The sequence below is a fragment of the Ovis canadensis genome, chromosome 17, assembly GCF_042477335.2.
Source record: "Ovis canadensis isolate MfBH-ARS-UI-01 breed Bighorn chromosome 17, ARS-UI_OviCan_v2, whole genome shotgun sequence".
Taxonomy (NCBI): Eukaryota; Metazoa; Chordata; class Mammalia; order Artiodactyla; family Bovidae; genus Ovis; species Ovis canadensis.
Genome location: NC_091261.1, coordinates 81,994,585 through 82,011,003, shown reverse-complemented (window position 1 = coordinate 82,011,003; position 16,419 = coordinate 81,994,585). Strand labels below are relative to the sequence as shown.

Genomic DNA, 16,419 nt, shown 5'->3' with positions numbered 1-16,419 from the left:
GCCTCTGCCTGCCCCCCCAACCCGCAGCCTCCCAGCAGGGCCCCCAGCACCCCCAGGCTGTGCTAGACTTTTCTGCAGCTTTGCATGGAGACGACACAGCCCACTCTCAGCCATAGGCTGCAGCCCCCGACTTGGGTGACGAGCCTGTCTCCACAGCTGCAGGTGCAGCTGACACGGGCCCCCCCCCCCCCCGGTGCCCCTGCCAGCACCTCGGGACAGACGGGGTGTGAGGCCGGGGTCCACTCTCCCTGTCCTCAGCGGAGGAGATCCGTGCAGCAGGGCTCAGGGCGGGCCAGGGAGGTCCCGGGGGCTCCTCCCACCCAGGGCACAGGGCTGTCTGGATCTCAGCTGCCTTGCAGGCCGTGGGGGAGGGGGCGGTCAGTGCCACGCTGAGCATGGGCCCCCCCGACGGCCCTGCGGCCAGCAGCGCCCTCACACCCCGAGGACCGCCGGTGCCGCCTCGACGTCCAGCCCCTGATGGACCCTCCCCGTTCGGCCCACTGAGCCAGGTGCCGCCAGGCGTCCCCGCTGGCAGCCCCCGCCCTCGGCGCCCTCAGTGCCTGGCACTGTGGTGAATGGAGCTCATTCACGCCTGCAGCCCAGCCTCCCCGCCTGAAAAGCTGGGTTCACGGCTCCTGAGAACAAACACCCCAGCCTGGTCCTGCAGCAGGCAGCCCGGGGCCCTCCTGGGCCAGGACCTCATGCTGGGCTCCAAGGAGCCGAGCGAGCGCCGGGCCGCACCCTGCCGCCCCCTCCTGGCCACCAGGTGCCCCCCGCCCCCCGCCCCAGGACATCTGGCCTTGTGTCTCCAAGTCAGCACATGATGGCTGCTGCGGGCCCTGGTGCCCAGCGCGGGGCCTCTCAGCTTCCCATGGGGGTCCCGTTCTGCCTCCAACCTCTGGAGGAGGGCGGCCGACAGAGCCCCCTTTGCCGGGGGAGCAGCGGGCCTGACACACAGCTGGAGGCTGGCAGAGCAGGGTGCTGGCTGCCCGGGGAGGCGGGGGAGGTGTGAGGGGAGCCAGCTTGAGTGGCAGAGGGTGCGGGGATGCTGACGGGCCGGGCTTTCTGGGGCCCCTGGAGGGGCTGTCGGGGTGGGAGGAGGTGCTGGGGGCCCCCACGGACAGGTGGCCAGTGGCCCACACGCCCTGGCCCTCCATGTCCACTCCGCCTCCCCCCCAGAGGCCAGAGACCCCGCGAGCTGGCCAGGGAAGTGCCCTCCCTGTGGGGGCGGGCGGGCCCCCGTTCCCTCCTGCCCAGGGCCGGTCAGACCGCACTCCTGTCAACGGGTTCCCACCCCCCACCACTGCAGGGCGGACCAGCAGAGCCCCAAGTGACCCCTCGGCAGGCGGGCTGGACGCAGGAGCCGCCTGTCTCCCCCCACCCCGGTGACCCAGCAGGGCCCAGACGCCTGGACATCCCAACGGCTGTTGCCCCCACCGCGCGCTGGCCCAGCCACCCTGGAGCCCCGCCACACGCAGGGCCCCCTGGCCGCTCGGCCTCCGGTCTCTGGGCTCCGGCACCCGCCCGCAACCAGAGACGTGCTCGGCCAGTGTGTGCTCGGTGATTGGTGAATACGTGCCCCTGGCCGCATCTGTTGTTTATTGTACGTGTGAGATCTGGGGTCGGGAGCACCCTGATTAAGACATCATTCCCGTGAAATGACAGACAGCTCCGCCACTGGTCCTTTCCACGCGGCTTCCGGGAACCCATTAGCGTTCGTTGCCACCCAGTGGCAGGCGGTGTTCCTGGACCACCAGCTACGGGGAGGGCGACTCCATCCTGATCTCAGACATGCTGGGGGCTGGCATCCTGCTTCTGTCTGGGGAAGGATCACCCCCCCAACACACACAATCACGCCCAACACACACACGATCACCCCCCAACACACGATCACCCCTCAACACACACGATCACCCCCCAACACACGATCACCCCTCAACACACACAATCACCCCCAGCACACACACAGTCACCCCCAACACACACGATCACCCCCCAACACACACAATCACCCCCCAACACACACGATCACCCCCCAACACACACGATCACCCCCAACACACATGATCACCCCCCAACACACATGATCACCCCCAACACACATGATCACCCCCAACACACGATCACCCCCCAACACACATGATCACCCCCAACACACGATCACCCCAACACACGATCACCCCCCAACACACGATCACCCCCCAACACACATGATCACCCCCCAACACACGATCATCCCCCAACACACACGATCACCCCCCAACACACACACACGATCACCCCCCAACACACACGATCACCCCCCAACACACACACACAATCACCCAATACACATGATCACCCCAACACACACGATCACCCCCCCAACACACATGATCCCCCCAACACACACGATCACCCCCAACACACACGATCACCCCCCAACACACACGATCACCCCCCCAACACACACCCTCCCCAAGACCTGAGACCAGGCTCTTTCTAACAAAAGCACAGGAAGGGTTTGGGAGACCAGCCTCCCAGGTGGAGCGCAAGGCCTGGAGTCTATGTCTCCGTGGTGAGGGGGTGGCGGGGAGGGGTGCCTTGTCAGCCCTGATACCATCAGACCCTGTACGTCCGAGAGGGCCAGGCCTCTGGGAGATGAGGGCGGCCCCGGGCACCCCCACCCTGGGGCCAGCAGCTCTGCACACTGCCCCGGAGGGTCAGCGAGCCCGGGGGCCTTGGAAAACATTTCTGGCCCCTCCTGGCCTCGGTTTCTTCATCCGCAGAATGGGGATGATAAGGTCGAGGGCGGTCAGCAGGGCGTCCCTGTTCATTGCGCATGCTCAGAACAGTCCTTCACCCAACAGCTCAGCTCTAGACTGGCCCTGCCCTTGGGACACTCACCTTGTGCATCTTAAAACACAGGGCAGCTCGCCACCCGCAGGTGTCCGTTTAGGAGCAAGGAGATCAGTTGTGGGGGGCAGGGGGGAGCAGGCGAAGGCCCTGGGCTCCTCCAGAGCCCGCAGGCTGCACGCATATCCTTGGTTCTCTTGGGGGGGTGGAAGGGGCCCCCTGGGCCACACTGCAGTCACGGGGGCTCCGGGGGGCCGTCCTCACCTCCTCGGGGGCGGCGGAGGGCTCCTGTGTGTGGGGCACCAGGTGAGCACTCAGCCACCAGGGGCTGGGCTGGCCCAGCTCCGCCCTGGCACCTTTTAGGAACAGAGGCCTCCTGCACGTTGAGACTCTGTGAGGCCTGACGCCTGGCGGGATGGAGGCTCCCTACCGGCCCACCCTCGGCAGGCGGGGCTGACCACGTGCTCGCTGCAGGGGGCTGTGGCATGGACGGTCTTCCGTGGGAGGCAGCGGCTGGCCTGTGGCGGGGGTGGGGGGTTCCCCTGCCGGCAGCCCTGAAGGTGCGTGGGGTCCGCAGCCCCTGGGGGGGCCCGGCTGTGCTGACCGCCCCCGCCCCTCCCCCCAGAGCCGGATGGCCGAGAGCCTGCGCCTCTTCGACTCCATCTGCAACAACAACTGGTTTGTCAGCACGTCCCTCATCCTCTTCCTGAACAAGAAGGACCTGCTGGCGCAGAAGATCCGCCGCACCCCGCTGACCGTGTGCTTCCCCGAGTACAGCGGCCAGAACACCTACGAGGAGGCCGCCGTCTACATCCAGCGGCAGTTCGAGGACCTGAACCGCAACAAGGAGACAAAGGAGATCTACTCACACTTCACCTGCGCCACGGACACCAGCAACATCCAGTTTGTGTTCGACGCCGTGACCGACGTCATCATCCAGAACAACCTCAAGTACATCGGCCTCTGCTGAGGGGCCGGCGGGGCCCAGCCCGGGGCGGAAGGCGGGGGCAGAACGCGTCCCCAGCCCGCCCCCTCGGCCCCCGCGGCTCTGCAAACACGACTGTATACGGATAGGTTGCTAGGTAGGTAGACACACTTGGGCGCGTGCACACACACACACACACGCGCGCACACACACTCCCCGCAGACGGGCAGGCTCCCCGCCCGGCCGAGGTCCGAGAAGGCTTGAGGAGCTGTCGCCAAGTCCGCCCCCCAGTCCCCAGACCCTCCTGCCAAGTCACTCTGCCTTCCCGACGCGGCCCCGCTCCGCGCGGGGGGACCACAGGGCCGGGCGGCCGGCTCCCCGGGAGGAGACCCAGGGCCGGAGCCATGCCGCCTCCACCGGCACACGCGGGCACCGGGCACCAGGCCGGCCACAGCACTGACTGGCCCTCCAGCCACTCACCGCCCTTTCAGACGCGCTTGGGGGAGACGCAGCAAGCCGCACGGTGACCCACGTGGCGCGGCCCGCTGGGTTCCCGCTTTTCTCCTACGAGTCGGACGTTTTATAAAACCGAACCCTGGTTTTTTTCCTCTGATATTCTTTGTTTTTCGGAGTGGGGGGCAAATCTCGTGGTGTTTCGCAGAGATACAGAAAATTTCCAATGCAGTTGAGTATTCTTTTTTAAACGCAGAGTTTCAAAACCTATTTTTTCTTTCCCCCTCCGCGTGGCCCTCCTCTTGTCCTGGCTGCTGAGTGTCAGAGTCGTCACTGGACGCGTCTGCCCGTCTGCCCGGCGGTAGCCTCGGGGCCGCGTTGTACATAGGCCCGAGCAGTGTCCCCTCGTCCCTGGTGCGGCCTCCGCTTCGTTTTTCTTTCAGAAAATAAATGTGCCGTGTTCACAGAAGGCCCTTCACCGCGGGAGCGGATGAGCAGTAGCTTGGTGTCTCGGTGTTTAAAACGGGAAACGACCTGTGGCTTCTCCGCATGTGAAGGGATGGGAGGCCTGAGGGGCAGCCGGCCTCCTGTGAAGGCTGGGCCGCCTGAGGGGGGCCCTTCCTGCCCGCGGGGCCACCCCCTGCCACGTGGATGGCCCCGGCCGAGGGCTGCCCACAGAGCCCTCGCCGGGCGGACCCCCTCTGGTCCCTCATCCGGGACTCTGAGCCGGAGGCCGGTGCCCAGAGTCGCAGCCAAGGACTGTCGAGGGGGCGCGAGGAGCCGGGGGATGGCGCGAAAGTCCGAGATTGTCTCCTTTATGAAAATAAAATACCCTGAATGAGCCAGGCCTCGTCCCCGAGTCCTCTGTGCGGCGCGGGGTCGGGGAGGACGGTGGCCGCGCCCAGGTCCCTCTGCCCGCTTCCTGCACCCCTTTAGAAAAACCATCTGGAGATGAACGTCAAGAACCAACAAGCCCAACAGAGACGGAGGCCCGCCCGCCTGCGTGTCCCGAGGGGCTGCAGCTGGGGACAGTGGGGGCTCCAGCCCAAGCTGCTCGGTCACCTGGACTCCCTCTGCCCTGAAGACACCACGTCCAGGGTCAGAGTCATCCCTGCAGGGCGGGCTGGCGGTGCGGAGCAGGGTCCCCAGCCCAGCACCGGCTGACTCGGCGGGGTGGGGAGCGGCATCGCCGAGGGTGGAAAACGCTCCTCAGGGAAGGTCATCCTCATTGCGCGGGGTCCTCTGGGGTGTCAGTGGCGACCCATTTGACAAGAGGACTGAACGTGCCCAAGGTCGGGGGCGGGGGCGGTGGAGCCATCCTCTCCAGGAGGGGCAGAGAGGGGGCTGGGGGCCAGCGCCTCCCAAGGCCTGGGTCTTTGTTCAGCTCTGCCCCCGAACGGCTGCGGCAGGGGCCCGGGGATGGGGGTGCACAGAGCCACCCCAGGGCGCCGTCCCAAACCCAGGACCGGGCCAACGCCCCGAGGGAGGGACGCAGACCATGTGTGCAGGCCTCCTGCTCATCCCCAAGCAGCGGAAACCCTGGGGGAAGCTTTTGTATGAGAAGAACCTGCGAGTTAAGCTGTTGGAGGCTTATTCTGTGCTTTCGTGCCAGCGGGGATAAGAGCCGTAGCCTCACTGTGAGCGTCTTTAAAAGCACACAACTGGAGGGAAACAGAAGGCGTCTGCCTCCTGCCCTGATGCGTTCAAGGAGGCGAGAAGATTCCCTGCGACAGCCTTTTACTTGCTCAGTTCCTCCTCTGACCAGCTGATCCCTCTGCTGAGGGGGCCCGAGACCCACCGCCGGCGCCTCCGGAGGCCCCTCTGCCGGGCAGCAGGGCTGGGGCGTTGGCGAGGATGGAGCCGCCGCCTCCCGGGAAGTCCGAGCCGAGCCGCGGTGCCGAGAGGCCCAGGCTTCGCAGCGCGGGGGCTGGGACAGGCGGCGGAGCTGAAGCAGCGCGGCCCTGAGCGGGGAGAGGGTCCGGCTGCGGGCGCCCGCGCGCCCCACCCCGCGCTCCGCTGGACGCAGCCCCCGTCGCCGTCTGGCCCCGCGCTCGGGACTCCAGGAAGGCCGGCCCCGCGCTCGGGACCCCTGCCGGCAGAGCGCCCGAGCGGCGGGAGCGCGTCCGGGGCTGCGCGCGCGGGGAGGGCGGCGGCCGGTCCCTTGGGCCCGCGAAGCGGAGCCGCCGCGCGCGGCGGTGGCCGGTGCTGCGGCGCCCCCTGCCGGCCGCCGCGGGAGCGGTGCCAGAATCAGCGGCCCTCGCCCACTCGGCCCCCGACACGGGCCCCAGCGAGGGCACGCCCCGGGACACGGCCCCCCAGGCCGGCGCTCGGGCCCCCGCCACGCGCCCTGGCCCTCCCCCCGTCTCCGTCCAGGCTGCCCACCGCTGGCCGCCGACCCCTCCCCAGAGTGTCCCCGGCCTCCCTTGGGCGGGTCACAGAGGATGAGAGCGCCCAGGAAATCCTGAGATAAAGGGGGAAACTCTGGCCTCCCTGCTCCCTGGGTGAGCCTAGCCCCTGTGAATTTCAGAAAAATTTGCAGGAGGCCATAGAGCGCCTCTGTATTGAAAGTGGGAAGACAGTGTTGGGCTGGTAAGGGCCTTTTGGCTTCAGAACACACAGAAATCCACCGTGGTCCCTTCTCGAGCTGAGTGTGAAAAGCAAAACTCTCAACTTTTAGAAGAAAATGTGACAGAATGCCTCCACGAGCTCTTAGCACCAAAGTCTTAAATGGCACCCCCCAGCAAAAGCCACAAAGGAGAAGATTGAGGGAAGCTCACTACCATTCAGATGAAAAACTGCCCTTTTATTAAATACAAAGTAACTGTTTATTCAAATGAACAAACAGTGGAAAGCTATCAGACCGCCTGGCACATGGTGTTTGCATTGTGTGTGACCAGCTAAGGGTAGAATCTGGGAGAAATGAAACACTCCCTTGAATCGATGACGCGGAGCAAACAGCTGGACAGAATGGACTCGAGCTCCCAAGAGGCTCCGGCTGGAGAGAAGACACCCCTCTGCCAGCCTGGGGACCTCTGCAGAGCCACAGTCAGCGACAGCTAAGGCTATGCAGCCAGCAGCGTGCAATGAGGGGGCACACCCGGCCCTCCCGGCCGGGATGGGAACACTGAGAAGCGATTGTATCTGCAGCCCCATGACACCATCCCCAGGGGAAACCAGCACACGCAAGGTCAGCCAGGCTTAGGGCGAGTTTACTGAAAATAACTGTAGGTTCCAACACGGGATGGGCAGGCGGAGGTTGCAATCAGGAGACAGAGCCCGTGACACACGTCGATACATCCCTAGTCATGGCATTTGGTGTTTAAAGTACCAGGCAGACACGTACAACAAGATCCACCTATATACAGCTTTTAAAACAGGTGAGGCAAGATCTGTATATAATTCATGATAGTGAAAGTCGCTCAGTCGTGTCCGACTCTGCGACCCATGTACGGTTCATGGGATTCTCCAGGCCAGAATGCTGGAGTGGGTAGCCATTTCCTTCCCCAACCCAGGGATCGAGCCCAGGTCTCCCGCACTGCAGGCAGATTCTTTACCAGCTGAGCCACGAGGGAAGCTCAGTGTATATAATTACGCCTGTGGTAATATGCAGAGACGTGTGTTGTGGGTGTAGCAACCCACTCTCGGCTCCAGGGAGGGCAGAAGGGAGTATGCCCGGTGGGGGGCGGTGTCGCGGTTCACAGGGGACTGTACCTTTTTCAGCAGAAATCTCAAGCAATGTGAAGGGTGGTAGAAATGTTAAGATTCAGCAAAGCTGGTGGTGGTTCCTGATGCTTGTTATCATTGCCTCTCTGTTCCCCCAAATGCTCACAGAGGTCACAGTAACTTTACGAGTCCCGGGTGAGAACGGCAAGTGCCCTGTCGCCACACCCCGAGCAGGGGTGCCCCGACACGGTGAGCAAAGGTGAAGCTCAGCCCCAGAACTGGTTCCTCCTGGAGACGCCCCGATCTCCCAGAAGCCCTCGAGCATGGTCGCCCAGGAGAAGCTAGGCAAGGGGTGTTTCAGGAAGACGTGGGCCGGGGGCGGCGGCGGGGGCGGGGGGTCTTTGATTTGTGTGTTTATTCCGCCGTGTTGGGTGGTAGTTGTGGCATGCAGAATCTAGCCACACGCGTGGACGTTGCTGCTCCACGGCACGTGGGATCTTAACTCCCCGACCAGGAATGGAAACAAAAGTCTCCCGCATTGCACGGCAGGTTCTTAACCACTGGACCCCCAGGGTCGTCCCAGATCGGACTTTTTAAAAAGACCCCCTCGGGTTGTGCCCTCCAGCCGAGCTGCGGGAGGGTGTGGTCCCCGCCGATGCCTGCCAGCCACAGTCGCAGCCCTGGGGCTCTGCTTCGTTCAGCCGGCCCCTCTGTACTGACTGGCTCCCTTGGCAGTTTGTCTCTGGGCCCAGGTTCAGGGAGCGCCCCACTCGGTCCTCACTGCGGGCGTCCGAGGTGGGGACAGTCCCGTCAGCCTCCCTTCCCCATGAGGAGACAGCCTGTCCCGGGGTGCGCGGGGCTCCAGGGGACAGCAGACGGACCCGGCCCGTCTGACTCCCGTGCCTGACATCTTAAGGCCTGGGTCAGGCTTAAGGCCCTCCCTCCAAGGCCTGGCCTCCTGCCTCTTGGAAGGAGCCCCTCATTTACAAACGCTCACTGCGTCACGCGACGGGACGAGTGTTGCCCTGATGCAAATCCCCACCATCTAGTCGCGATCAGTCAGCGGGTGGTGGTGGGCCTGGACTCATCGGATTAGCAGAAGCGGTCAGCTGGAGGGATGGTGACCCAGGGGCTGGGGTCTTCCGTCCTTAAAAACGCGCTCCGGTGCTTCTCGGAAGAGGGTGTTTACAGGGCTCTCGTCTCCAGGGAGGTACAAGTGCAAACCGGAATGAGCCACGACCACCTGCCCACCAGCACCGCCGAAAGACCCCGTGGGGCACGGTACGGGCCACCCGGGGCTCCCTCACACAACTCGGGGGGGCGCATATTGGCGAAGCTCTTTCAGGAAATCATTCCTAGGACCTTCTAAAGCTGGACTGACAGTTGTCTGTGCTCAGCAGTTCTCTGAAAGGCGGATCCCAAAAGAAACGCATACGCGTGGCCGGCGAAAGACAGGTTAGACTGTTGGTGGCCGCTGCATTCTCGGCTGGCACACACCAGAAACAATTCACACATTCTCAACGAAAACCCACACGGGCAGCAGAAGGGATAAATAAACTGTAGTCCCCTCGTACAGTGTGCTTACCACGCTGCACCGCAAATTGGTAAGAACCAGCCACACGCGACCACACAGCAGCGACAGAGAAGCCAGGGGCAAAATATTAAGACTGTGTCCACCAGCTCAGGCCAGAACACGGGCGTGGGTGGCCGTGCCCTCCTCCAGAGGGTCTTCCCGACCCAGGGGTCGAACCCGGGTCTCCTGCAAGCCGCAGGCAGACTCTTGCCTGTCCGAGCCACCAGGGAAGCCCCATGCAAAGTTTAAAGAAGCACAGATCAACCTACGGCCTAATACACTAGAGACAAACTGAACCGGCAACCTTTGGGTGAGGGGCGGCGACTTCCAGGGGGTAGACCCTTGGCACGTTTCTTGATCTGGGCAGCAGCGGTGCCCAGAAGTGGCAGGCTCACTTGGTACAAGTTAACCAAGCGTTCGTGTACAACGTCGGCCTTTTTAACAGGTATGAAGGTGAGAAGTGGGAGTGAAGTCCCTCAGTCATGTCCGGCTCTTCGCAACCCCCCCAGGAGCCCCCCCAGGCTCCTCCGTCCACGGGGTTCTCCAGGCAAGAGTGCTGGAGTGGGTTGCCATTGCCTTCTCCAGAGGATCTTCCCGACCCAGGGATCGAACCTGGGTCTCCCACACTGTAGGCAGACGCTTTACCATCTGAGCCACCAGGAAGTCCCATTTAACAGGTATGTTGTATCTCAATAAAAGCATGGCGTGCTGTAAACTGTGATCGGCACAGCAGGTGCCCGTCGGGAGAAGGGCCCCTGGGCTGCCTGTGTGCCCATGGCGAGCTTACCTGCAGGCACCTGGGCCAGGTGCTTGAAAGCCGTGTAGAGGTTCTCCCGGCAGGCTGGCTGGGGGTCACTCAGCAAGAAGGACAGGGCTTGGATGACATTGTGCTCCAAAAAGCCCTCTCTGGGGAAGAAAAGTCAGATTTAGACATGGCCAAGGCATGAAATTAAAAGACGCTTGCTCCCTGGAAGGAAAGTTATGACCAACCTAGACAGCATATTAAAAAGCAGAGACATTACTTTTCCAACAAAGGCCCGTCTAGTCAAGGCTGTGGGTTTTCCAGGAGTCATGTATGGATGTGAGCTTTGGACTATAAAGAAAGCTGAGCACTGAAGAATTGATGCTTTTGAACTGTGGTGTTGGAGAAGACTCTAGAGAGTCCCATGGACTGCAAGGAGATCCAACCAGTCCATTCTGAAGGAGATCAGTCCTGGGTGTTCATTGGAAGGACTGATGCTGAGGCTGAAACTCCAATATTTTGGCCACTTCATGTGAAGAGCTAACTCACTGGAAAAGACCCTGATGCTGGGCCAGGTTGAAGGCAGGAGGAGAAGGGGACGACAGAGGATGAGATGGTTGGATGGCATCACCGACTCAGTGGACGTGAGTTTGGGTAGACTCCGGGAGTTGGTGATGAACAGGGAGGCCTGGCGTGCTGCAGTCCATGGGTCAGAGTCGGACACGACTTAGCGACTGAGCTGAACTGAACTGAAGGCTGTGCCCGGAGAGGACCCAATAAGAACCTAGAGGCAGGGGGTCCGCACCCCCCCAACCCGCTGGAGCCTGAGCCCGGGCCGGCTGGGACAGACTGCATCCCTGCAGCCTCTGGGGAGAAGGCAGAGGCTGCGGTGGTCCTGGAATCGAGCCCGCCTGAGTTGTGGTGGAGGACTCCGGGCGACAGAAGCCAGAGGCCGACCTCCCTGAGCACTGGGCTGGGCTGACCGCGCTCTCTCCACCTGCCGGACACACATCTATGCTCCATCTAGGCCCTCCAAACCCACGTGAGCCTGTTGTGCTTGTCGTTATAATGACACGTTCATTAACTATCAGGTAAGCCCATTCGAGGGCTTCCCGGCAGCTCAGCGGCAAAGAACCCACGTGCAGTGCAGGAGTCAGAGGAGGCTCGGGCTCGATCCCTGGGTGGGGAAGATGGGGAGGTTCCCTGGAGGAGGGCATGGCACCCCACTCCAGGATTCTTGCCTGGAGAATCTCCTTGGACAGAGGAGCCTGTGGGCTACAGTCCATGGGGTCGCAAAGAGTCAGACACGGCTGAGGGGACTCAGCATGCTTGTGAGCTAATCCGATGAGAGAAGAGTTGTTAGTTTCTGGGTTTCTTTTTTTTTTAAACTTCCTTGTCAAAACAAAGTTGAATGCTTTGGAAATATGTAAAACTGAGCGTCTGAAACAGTAGGGAGATGACTGTAAAGATTCTAGAAGGGTCTGGCCTGCAGATTTCTTCATTAATGTCTGAGTTCTTGGTTAACTTTAAAGAAGCGAAGCTACTGATTCACGATGGTACAGGCGTGGTTTAAGCAGAAAAGATGACGGGAAACATGGTCTGCTGGGCACAGGGATTGGCGGCTGCCTAATTGTTCAGGGGTTTGGGCTTAAGATGAACTGTGTGGGGAATTCCCTGATGGTTCAGTGGTCGGGACCCCGAGCTTTCACTGCTGAGGGCACAGGTTTGATCTGTGGTGGTCGGGCTTCCCAGATGGCTCAGCAGTAAAGAACCCACCTGCCAGGAGACGCGGGAGACGCGGGTTCGATCCCTGGGTCAGGAGGACCCCTTGGGGAAATGGCAACCCACCCCAGTGTTCTTGCTGGGAAATCCCACGGGCAGAGGAGCCTGGTGGGCTGCCATCCATGGGGTCGCAGGAGTCAGACGAAGTGGAGTGTACACGTGGCGCTGCTGCTTCAGGGAACACAACTCACACGGCGGCAAACACAGACCAAGTGTTGAAGGGGATATACGGTTTCTGTCCTGGCTTTTTTTTTTTTTTTTTAATTTAAAATTTAAATTTTTTTTTTTAATTTTTTTTTTAAATTTAAAAATGTGGACCATTTTTAAAATCTTGGTTGGATTTGTTACGCTATGACTTGTGCTTTATGTCTCCGGTTTTTGGACACCAGGCACGTGTGATCTTAGCCGCCCAACCAGGGACCAGACCCCCGCCCACCGCATTGGAAGGTGAAGGCTGAAACGCTGGGCCACTGGAGAAGGCCCTCTTTCCCGGCTTTTCTGCCCCTTCTGGCTTTTTAACCGTTCCATTTGATTAGCCGCCTCACTGCTGGGCCCGGTCATGCCTGGTGAGGGTCTCCAGGCTGCGGTCGGGCCTAAGAGAGAGCTCGGTGTGGGGCCTGGCCCCGGTTGGCACACAGGAAGTGCCCAGCTGTGCTCTGCCTGAGGTCAGCCTCGTTCTGGGAGGAGGAGGTCACGGGGGTCCTCCAGGTGGCCGGGCCCTTCCCGGCACCCCGAGTGAGGTGTCCAGGCCTCTCCTCTCAGCGCCTCGGTGCCCACCCCGAGTCTCCCCGACGGTAAGTCAGCTCCATAAGCTGTAACTCCCCACAGTGACGGGGCCAGGCCCCCGCACCCATCCGCTCCCCTCGTGAGGGCGGCAGCTTCAGCGTGGGCAGGGGCCCGGGCGCGAGGCTCACCTGCCCACGTTGTGGGTAGCCATGACGCACAGCACCTCGGTGGTCTTGATGCGCACCAGGTCGTTGGTGTCCTTCAGCAAGGCTTTCAGGCTCTCCAGGCAGCCTGCGGGGCAGAGGGACCGATGAGTGTCCTCCAGGCTCAGAAACGGCTGACCCGGAAGTCGACGGGTGTGCCGATGTTGGGGTCAAGAGCACCAGGGCTCCACTGCTTGCGGGCGTGGGGACGCCGTGTGGGCGACCGAGTGCTTCAGAGTCACTGTCGGGGCCTCTGGACACCAGAAAGGCTCACCCCAGGGACCCTGTCTCCACACCGCCCCCCGATTTCTGTGCATGCCGCTCGCTGGTGCCGGCCCTCCTGGCCCTCCCCGGGGTTCAAAAGACCCCTTTTATTTGGAGAGACTGGAAGTCAGATTCCAATCTTGTCGTCAGCCGTTGCATACCCTTGAAAGGGTTACACCGTGGCACGCCAGATCGAGCGCCTAGAAATCCTGCCTTTTTGTGGGGCGCCCCCTGGCCTCACAGTCCTTCTTGCTGAGACTCCGCTTGTTTTGTGCTGGGCTGAGGAGGCGCCTTCCCTCACCGGGCCAGTGCCACGAGGACTGAGACAAACACGGGTGTGCATACGCTCGTCGCGGTCCCGGCCCGGAGTCGGGCTCATTAAATCACAGCCTTTATTGCCAAAGTTCCACCCAGCCTCTGAGGCCAGGTTGGGACCCCTGCTGCCCACTCTGGGATCAAACTGCTGCTGCTGCTGCTGAGTCGCTTTAGTCGTTTCCGATTCTGTGCAACCCCGTAGATGGCAGCCCCCCAGGCTCCCCCGTCCCTGGGATTCTCCAGGCAAGAACACTGGAGTGGGTTGCCATTTCCTTCTCCAGTGCACGAAAGTGAAAAGTGAAAGTGAAGTCACTCAGTCGTGTCCGACTCTTCTCGACCCCATGGACTGCAGCCCACCAGGCTCCTCCGCCCATGGGATTTCCCAGGCAAGAGCACGGAGTGGGTGCCATCGCCTTCTCCAGGGATCAAACCCACGTCTCCTGCACTGGCAGCCGCCAGGGAAGCCCCATGTATGCGGGAAGCTAGGAATGTGGGAGAAAATGGACAGAGGTCCCCGCCTCCGCGTGGCTTCCGCAGGGCTCGCGCCCAACTTCTGTGACAGTCTTGTGAACGAGACAGATAAACAGGCCTCTTTGGAGAATGTGTGGCCACCGGGCTGAGTCCTGGCAAGAGGGGCTGACCACTGGTGGCATCCAGCTGAGGACCCACTGACTGGTTGGGAGGGCTGCTGTGAAGGGGCCAGGTCAGCTCCTCCCACCTACCCACCCCCAACCCTCCAGCTGCTCTGCGTCTGTCCCCCCAACCCCAGTCGTGGTCCCTTGGGCTGCGACACGCTCACCGATGCTAATGGCTGTGTAGACGTGCTCGGGGTCATGCATGAGGTCACACAGAGCCATGAGGGCTTTCTGCCTCGTCAGCAAGTCATCCGACTGCAGCTCCTCGTTCAGCTTGGGCAGCGCGCGGCAGCCGTAGGCAATGGCAGCCTGTGTGGGGTTGACGTTGGGGGGAAGGTACATGGAGATCTTGGCGTCCGCCATCGTCCCGCGCCTGCTCGGGGAGACTCTGGAGCTTTCAGAGCAATGCTCCAAGCAGACTGCTGGTTAAAAGAACCCAGACGTCATCGTCACTGCTACTGTGATCTGGCATTTTTTTACTTCCATTTTACAGATGAGCAAACGGAGACTAGGAGCAGTGAAGGAATTTGTTCAAGGTCACAGCAGAGGTAAGTGGCAGCCCAGACCACAAACTTCAGTGTTCTCCCGATAACTATATAGATTGGGCCTCAGGACAAAGACATTGAAAAAAGGTAACTGGGTGGGGGGGGAGGCAGTGGATAAATTGGGAGATTGGCACTGACGTACATGCACCCCTATGTAACTAATAAGGACGCGGCGGGTGGCACAGGGAAGTTTACTCGATGCTCTGTAATGACCTATATGAGAAAAGAATCTAAAAAAGTGGATATGTGTATAACTGGTTCACTTTGCTGTACAGCAGACACGAACACAGCGTTGTAAATTGAGCATACTCCAATGAAAATGAATTTAAAAAAAGAAAAAGACACACTAAGTCAAACAAGCAAACACTGATTGAACAGCTCCATTTAGAGGTTATCTTGCGCCAGCAATACCTAATATGCAGCTCAGCTACCCCAGGAGGAGGCGGGGAGGTCTATGACCCGGGAGGAAACTGAGGTTTCAGGACAAGGAGCCTTGGAGGTCATGAGCTAGGCTAGGAGCCAATGTCCTAATCCAGGTCTGGGACATCCACCCATCAGGGACCCACAGTCGGATGCCTCCAGCACATCCGCAGAGAAGGAATCAAGGGTAAAGTGTGACTTATTTTTTATTACACGCACACTTGGAGCAACTGTACGAAGTGTGGCTGAGTAGTTAAAAATGGGCTCCAGGCCCAAGCCGACGGATGGCCCTTAACAAGCAGCTTGAAAGGGAGAGGATAGTATCCCCCCCACCCCCCCATCCCCACCCAGAGTTGGCATATTCGCTGAGAATGGAGCGTAGCTCACCAGGGCATAGATGGTTTGGCTGACATTGTTATTACGCGGATGGTGGTTGTGACTGCGTTTCGTTGGCAGTGACAAGCATCAGCCCTGTGCGAATCCACCCCACTAAGAGAGGTGGTGAACTGGACCCTGGATTCCTGGCAGCAGGTAATTAGGGATGGAGGCGAGGAGGTGGGGATGGAAGAGGAGGTGGGACCCGGCCATTTGGGATCAGGGCTCCCCGGGCAGGAAACGCTGGGCGCCTGTCACCCTCCAAGGGGCACGGGCTCTCTTGATTGGGCCTGGGTGAGTCTGGGGGAGCCCCTGTCCCAGGGGCCCCCAATCTGCGGCCGCCGGCTCACCTGCCTCAGCGCGCGAGTTTCTGTAGCACTCGCCCGTTGCCAGGCAACCCGGTTGCCAGGCGACCCTGGGCGGCGTCCGCTGGGCAGCTTTCCGCACACCGGGCCGCCCACCGCGCAGGCGCGAAAGGCCCCAGGCCAGGGCTGGCTGTAAAGTGGGGTTGGTGCTCTTTTCCGGGGTTACTGTGGGGGAACAAAGGCGGGCTCAGCTTTGTTCGTAATGCAGAAGGGAAGACAAGTGACTGTGTGCGCCTTTCTCTGTACTGGGCACTTGGCACGCCTTTAATTCTCAGCGTAAGCCTGGGAGGTGATGCATTCTCTTATTTTACGGACAAGCATCTCAAAGAGGTTCTGCAGCTTTCCCGGGATCACAGAGGCCTGATCCCGGGACTGCTTAGCCCTAGCCTCGGCTCCTTCCTCGGCAAGCTGACTGGCTCGTGAGGACGCAGGCCGGACGCTGCGGGCGGGCTCAGCGCAGCGCTGGCAGGAGCAGCCATTGAAAGCGAGCCAGGCTGAGCCGCCACCTGCGCCAAACCCTCCCCGGGCTCTCCGCTGGTCTCAGGACAGAGTCCAGACGCCTAGCCTGCCCCTGGAGGCCCTGGGTGATGGACTCCTC

The 16,419-nt window shown here is 61.2% G+C and overlaps 2 protein-coding genes across 4 annotated transcripts in view; one reads left to right on the top strand and one right to left on the bottom strand.

Moving 5' to 3' along the window:
- The window catches only part of GNAZ (G protein subunit alpha z), a 31,880-nt gene extending 26,824 nt beyond the window's left edge, over positions 1 to 5,056 (top strand). For both annotated transcript variants that reach the window (XM_069558410.1, XM_069558411.1), the window contains one exon: positions 3,461 to 5,056. In XM_069558410.1, coding sequence (XP_069414511.1) covers positions 3,461 to 3,805 — 345 coding nt within the window. In that variant the 3' untranslated portion in view covers positions 3,806 to 5,056. The remainder of the gene's footprint in view (positions 1 to 3,460) is intronic.
- RSPH14 (radial spoke head 14 homolog) overlaps positions 1 to 15,980 on the bottom strand; it is a 49,996-nt gene extending 34,016 nt beyond the window's left edge. Inside the window, exons 1-4 of one of the 2 annotated variants that reach the window (XM_069558408.1) lie at positions 15,807 to 15,980; positions 14,281 to 14,538; positions 12,888 to 12,990; positions 10,237 to 10,355 (exon numbers count right to left, since the gene is read on the bottom strand). In XM_069558408.1, the coding sequence (XP_069414509.1) occupies positions 10,237 to 10,355; positions 12,888 to 12,990; positions 14,281 to 14,479 (421 nt within the window). In that variant the 5' untranslated portion in view covers positions 14,480 to 14,538; positions 15,807 to 15,980. The remainder of the gene's footprint in view (positions 1 to 10,236; positions 10,356 to 12,887; positions 12,991 to 14,280; positions 14,539 to 15,806) is intronic. The other variant, XM_069558409.1, reaches the window with a different exon arrangement.
- Between the last annotated feature and the right edge of the window lie 439 nt (positions 15,981 to 16,419).